The 6,261-nt window shown below is 41.1% G+C and overlaps 1 protein-coding gene across 1 annotated transcript in view; it reads left to right on the top strand.

Moving 5' to 3' along the window:
* Positions 1 to 6,261, top strand: part of mrpl39 (mitochondrial ribosomal protein L39) — a 25,755-nt gene that overhangs the window by 7,763 nt on the left and 11,731 nt on the right. The window contains exons 2-4 of the mRNA XM_016240601.1: positions 266 to 472; positions 5,846 to 5,985; positions 6,071 to 6,170. Of these exons, the coding sequence (XP_016096087.1) occupies positions 266 to 472; positions 5,846 to 5,985; positions 6,071 to 6,170 (447 nt within the window). The remainder of the gene's footprint in view (positions 1 to 265; positions 473 to 5,845; positions 5,986 to 6,070; positions 6,171 to 6,261) is intronic.

Here is a 6,261-nt window from a genome sequence, read left to right as displayed (position 1 = left end):
AACAGGAGGGGGGCAAAAACCTTTTCACAGCACTGTATATATATAGGTAGATAGATAGTATTTATTTTAGTGTAGTTATGCTGATTTGCTGTAGTACATTAAAATGAGAAAATTACATTTGAAAATACATTATAATAGAATACCAATTTAATATTGCATATATATAATACTAACACATAATTGTGATAAGCAGTAATTTTCACTAGCCAATGCATAGACATCATTGATGGCATCTTCGTAATGAATGAATGTAAATGTGTTGCAGGTCTAGCGTCTAGTGCAGCGGCTGCATGCCTCTCATCTGCAGAACTGCGCAGTCATCGCAGTGCTCTGTTCTCTAAAGAGCAGGTACGTCAGAGATCTCTGTATCCGCGGACAGAGAAGATCGAGGTGATGCTACAGGGTCCCGGCCTACAGGGGACCCTGCTGGTCATGAACAGAGGCCTGTCGACGCCGTACAGCTGCACACGCCGTGAGTGTCTTAACGATACTGTGAGCGTCTTCTGTTCAATTAATAATTTACCTAAAAATGAAAATTAACTGGAAATGTACTCACCCAAAGGCCGCAACCATGATGTAGATGAGTTTGTTTCTTTATGGTAACAGATTTGGAGAAATTTAGCATTAAATTAAATCCTCTGCAGTGAATGGGTGCTGTCAGAATGAGAGTCAAAACAGCTGATTAAAACATCACAATAACGATAGTTCATCAACTAAATTCTTGTGAAGAAAAAACTGCTTTGTGTTTGTAAGAAACAAATCCATCAAGATGTTTTTAGCTTAAAAATGCTGCTAATTAATATGCTAATCCATAATATTGCTTTCTCCAGTGAAAAAGTCATCTGATCTGAATCAGGAGAGACATATGCACAGATCAAGCATCGTTTACAAGCCCAAACAGTTCAAAACAAATATGATTTTGATGTGTAAGGTCAACAGGGGATGGACTTCTCCACTGGAGGAAGCATTATTATGGATTATGGAAGCAAGTTTTAAGGACAGTAAAACCAGTACATAATTCAGTTTTACGCTGTGATGAGATGCTCATTTTGGTCCTTGAATAACATGCCTGGGGAGTTTTTGAAAGAGAATAGAAATGATTCAAGGAATGAAAATGAACATTTTGGCTGAAAACTAGAATAGAAAACTAAAAGAAAGTAAAAAAAAATCTGCTTCATATATTCCTTATAAAGTCAATGTAATTTGTCATTTTGCACAATCATAATAATACTCAAAAAATTTATGGATAGCTAATTTCTAACCATTTCGTCATATAGTATAAATGTTATATTTTGGTAAAATTATTTATTTAAATAGTCTTTAGACTTTAGACACTGTACTAATTATAAGTAAAGTTGCAATTACATGTCAGTTAACTCTTTTATTTATAACTACATGTCAAATAAATCTCAGAGTATAAGTAGACTGTTAGGTTAAGGTTAATACATTAATTTGGTATATACTAGCAAAGTTATAGTTAGTAGAATGTACTAAATAAAGTGTTAGCAGATTTTAAGCAGACAGCCTACTAATACTGTTAATGACTGCTAGTTGACATGTAATTGCAAAGTTAGTAGAAAGTGGACTATCAAAAAAATAAAAAATTGTTTTTATGTAAAATCAGTCTTGAATGTGCAATGTTTCCAGTGATTTTAGCAGTGCAAAACACTTTGGTATGCTGCTTGTTGCAAACTGGTGTTTGCTATCTTATTGTTTTAATGTATTATCATAATCACAAACAGGCTGGTTTGGGGGAATTTTTTAATTTTTTTAGTCTTGAATGTGCAATGTTTCCAGTGATTTTAGCAGTGCAAAACACAAACAGGCTGGTTTGGGGGAATTTTTTAATTTTTTAATTTTTTTTACCTTTACTGCAATTTGTTCCCTTTCGAGAGGGTCTCTTGATGTACAGCATAAGCTGACGCTTTGGGGAAACATTTCTCCTCAAATACTGAAGCCTTATTCGCTTAACGCCATTGCATTGCAATGGCCAATGGCAAAAAAGGGGACGGTAAAGCACCCTATATAAGCAGCGCTGAGCAGCATTTCATCAGAACCTTTCTCCTTCATGATAAATACTTAAGTCTTTGCCGTTGATTCATCGCCAAAAGAGGATTATGGAATACACTTTGCTGATCCCCTTACTTGTTCCGGTGGAGAATGGATTGAAAATATAATTTATGTTTGCTTGATCTGCATGGGACCCATCAGGATGGTTTGCAGAACGTGAGGTTTGCAGCAAAAGGCTCATATGCTGGCACAGTTCCCGCTGACCCACTGCGCTCTGAACGTGCTTACGATATAAACAGCCCCTTCTCAGTGGCGTTCTGTATTGTACAAAGCACAAAATATACAGCCAAGGCGCTTCACTCACACGATACATAACAATGCCCCGCCTCAGTGCAGCATTTTGCCAGCCAGTGCACAAATTATTTCAGCCACTTACTAAATCATATAAACAACCACCGACCCAGTGGCAAGCTGTTGTGTACAAAGCAGTGTTGTTTACACTGAACGCTATGTACGACGGTGCTGCCGCTGTGCGCTGCCCTTCTTTGATAAACACTGGCTGTGCTGCTGTCTTTCATACAGATGTGTAAGTGTTGCTTACAATAACCACTATATACATGCCGGCGCTGCCACCATGCGTGTACCTTTATGATATTAACTGGCTGTGCTGCTGTCTTTCTTACAGTTATGTTGTGTTGCTTACACTAATCACTATATATGCCAGCGCTGATGCCGTGCGTTGCTTTATATGATAAGCACTGGCTGTGCTGCTGTCTTTCATGCAGATTTATAGTGTTGCTTCACTGACAAGCAGGCGCTGCCATCATGCGGTGCCCTTCTTTGTCTTTCAGGTAGGTAGTGTTGCTACACTGACTGCTATATTTGCCGGCCACAGCGTGTTACTCTTCTATGATAAGCACTGGCTGTGCCATTGTCTTTCATACAGATGTGTAGTGTTGCTTACTCTGACCGCTATATGCTGGCGCTGCTGCCATGCGTTGCCTTTCTGTGATGAGCGCCGGCTGTGCCACTATCTTCATACAGTTGCTTACACTGACCGCTATATTGGCCGACGTTACAGCTGCTTGTTGCCCTTCTATGATGAGCACCTACACTCGTGTTGCCTACACTAACCAATGCTGCCGACTTGTGCCGCTGTTCCACACTTAGGTGTGTATTATTGCCTACACTAACTGCTATACATGCTGGAACTACCACCGTGCGTCGCCTTTTGATAGTAAAGTGGTTGTGCCACTGTTTTTCATATAGTTGTGTGGTGTTGCTAGCACTCATATCCCTTTTATATTACACTGGCTGTGCCGCTGTTTTCAGTGATCTTCCTCTGCATAGCGCTGTTGTCTAGCCCAGCTTCAGACTCTTGCATAGAGCCTGAGCCAGCTGCTAAACCAGAGAGCTTGTGGCCGAAATGCCATATGTTTTCGGCACGAGGAATGTGCCGCATAGCGTTATAGTCAGATCAACAATAAAGTCTACCTGCTATCTTACTCTTCTATGGGTTTCACTGGTTGTCTTTGTGCTATGATTGACCCACTGTGCGGTGCAACAAGCTGGAAGAGAGAATACAGGAATCCGAATTCTTTTCTCTTGCCCCTTGCCTTAAGAGACGAGCTCCATATAATAGACAAAGATTGCCCCGTTTCAACGGTGTAATGCTGACTGGCGTGCAAGTTCCAAAAATACCCCAGCATTACGAGCACTGTAACAATATCTGGCAGGTTGGGACTGCTTCACATGCAACCACTTCAACTATGGTTGAAAGCTTGCATTCCACGCTCAAGCTCAACAAGCATCTTGGTGACTTGAAAATGCCTAGAAGTGTTGGCCTTCTGGAGAACCGTAGCCTTTTACGATGGCAGCCTTGTGCGATGGTTACCTGGCATTCCGTGCCTGGACAGAAACTGAGAAAAGGTATGATTTTCTCAGTGAGAAAATGACCTACCTGGAACTGCCTGGTGCTCAGAGCAGTTCACCTGTCTCTTAAGTGTTTCTACACCTAGGTCTGTCACAAGCATGTTCTCGTTCGCTTGGACAACATGGCAGTGGTGGCGTTCATAAATCGCTAACCTGAATGGCTAATTCTGATGAGGTCAGACCCCCTCGCATAATATAATTGACATGTAAGCAGCGAATGAGCTTCCTCTGAGTCAGAACAGTGATCACGGAAGAGAAAACACAGGCTGGCAGCAGCTCATCAGTAAATTATTGGAAGATGAATAGAAATGATGTTTCTGTCTAAGCTATGCATTTTAAAACGAAAAAACACTAGTGTAAATGTAGCCTACAAGATGTGGAAACTGAAAACTATAAATCTCATTTAACTTCAATTTGAGGTAATATAATGATTTTTTTTGTATATAAAAAAGAAAAATTGGTATAAAATAAGTATCGTTTAGTAACTGGTATTGAAGTCAAGGTATATCTTGATAGTAGCCCTACTGAACAGCTTTTTGTATGTTATGGCGGCCGCACCAAGGGAATGCCTTTATCGAAAACAGAGGCTATCCCACTGGATTGTGGATGTGGTAGCTCTGGCTTATTAATCACAGAATGTAAAAAATAAAACGGGCCTCTACGAGAGGCATGCCTCGTCATGGGCATGGTCTAAAGGGATATCTATTCAGGATGTTTGTTAAGTGGCTGAATGGCTTTTGCAGAACAAAATTGCCATATTTCATAAAAAATGGCTTTTCAAGTCCTTTCTGTTCAAGACTGCTTGCTCAAGGTTGGCCAGTTTCACTTGCTTCTTGAGTTGTCGCTGCTATATGATTCATGTCACTGCTTGTGCACTAAGCCGGGATGGCTGAAAAGCCCGACCCCCCCTTTTTTCTGGGCTGTGGGGTTCCACTAGTCATGAAGATGACGGTGCTGGCGCCACTCTGTTGTGGCAGCCAGATTGTTCCCACAATCAGTGCGTCTTGGCCCCAACTATGTACCAAAATCTTGGTGGTGTTTACAGCGGCAGTGCTCCTGTATGACTTGTGTTGCTGCTATTGTCCTGTGGGTTACAGTCATTATACTTGAAACTTAAACTTGCACACAACAGTTCCCCAGGCCAATGTGTCTAATATGCTATATATAATAGTAAGCTCCACAACTGCATGCTCCGGTGAGAAGCTGTTGTCTGGAATGTGCTGCTAATGCGTACTTGTGTACAGCGGCTGTACCATGCATTGCGATTGTTTAGACAGACAGAAACATGCAGAATTTTTGGTGAATCTGAATCAGATCTGTGTATTTGTTTGCATCTGAACAACAAAAAATACGTGAAAATACGTATTTTTACAAAACTAAAACCTCACATGGCATTGACTACATAGTCCAATAATGAGTGTTTTGGGACACAGAATACACATTTTGGCATCATATTTATGTGCAATATGAATTAAATCTCTTGAATTATTGTTTTGAGTGTTCACTTCCTGCGTGTCTCAAATAAACTATATATTAGCGGCATCCAATCGCCACATAGAGGCTAGGTAGTGGGCTTGTGACTCGTTCGCATTTGGTTATCTCATCAAAGAAAGACTGACGATCTTACCTTGCTTTTGCGTTTTATTAAAGCACATGAAACATTAGACCAGTGCAATACGGTCAACCGATAGTTGGCTCCCGCTCCTCGCCCCTTCCAACCTGCCAAACAATCCGACAAAGGAAATAATAAAGAAAACGGAAGTGATCACCTGTGCCCACGTGACCATAAATAACCAATAAGAAATATCAGACAATTAATGCTCTTACACTATACATACAGATTCAAGCGTCCCATCACACAGTAAAATTGTTTTAAGTTTCTGATGTTTGTCTTGTCCGTCAGATCTGACAGAGTGGCATGTGAAGAGCTCAGCTCTGGCTCTGGTGGACGGACAGCCGTGGCACATGCACCAACCTTTGATCCACTCCTGTGACCTCACCCTTCTCACCTTCAAAGATGATGACCCTCAGATAGCCAACCAGGTCAGTGTGTGTTTGCACTGCTTAATATAAAACATTTCTGATGCTGTGTGTTATCGTTGAGACAATGAATTTATGTGTGCTTCAGGCTTACTGGCGCTCCTGTGCGGCTCTTCTGGGTCATGTGCTCGACGAAGCGTTTAAGGACGAGTTCAGCGTTGAGCTGCTGAAGCTTCCTGAAGTGCCAGGTACAATTGAACCTGATTTACTCACAGCTGTGTGTGTTGTTATTTATGTTCAGATTAGGGATGCACCGATATGAAAATTTTGGCCGATACC

This window comes from Sinocyclocheilus grahami, unplaced genomic scaffold (genome assembly GCF_001515645.1).
Source record: "Sinocyclocheilus grahami isolate Dianchi unplaced genomic scaffold, SAMN03320097.WGS_v1.1 scaffold595.1, whole genome shotgun sequence".
Classification (NCBI taxonomy): Eukaryota; Metazoa; Chordata; class Actinopteri; order Cypriniformes; family Cyprinidae; genus Sinocyclocheilus; species Sinocyclocheilus grahami.
Note: the sequence above shows the minus strand (reverse complement) of the source record. Positions and strands in the feature narration are given on the sequence as shown.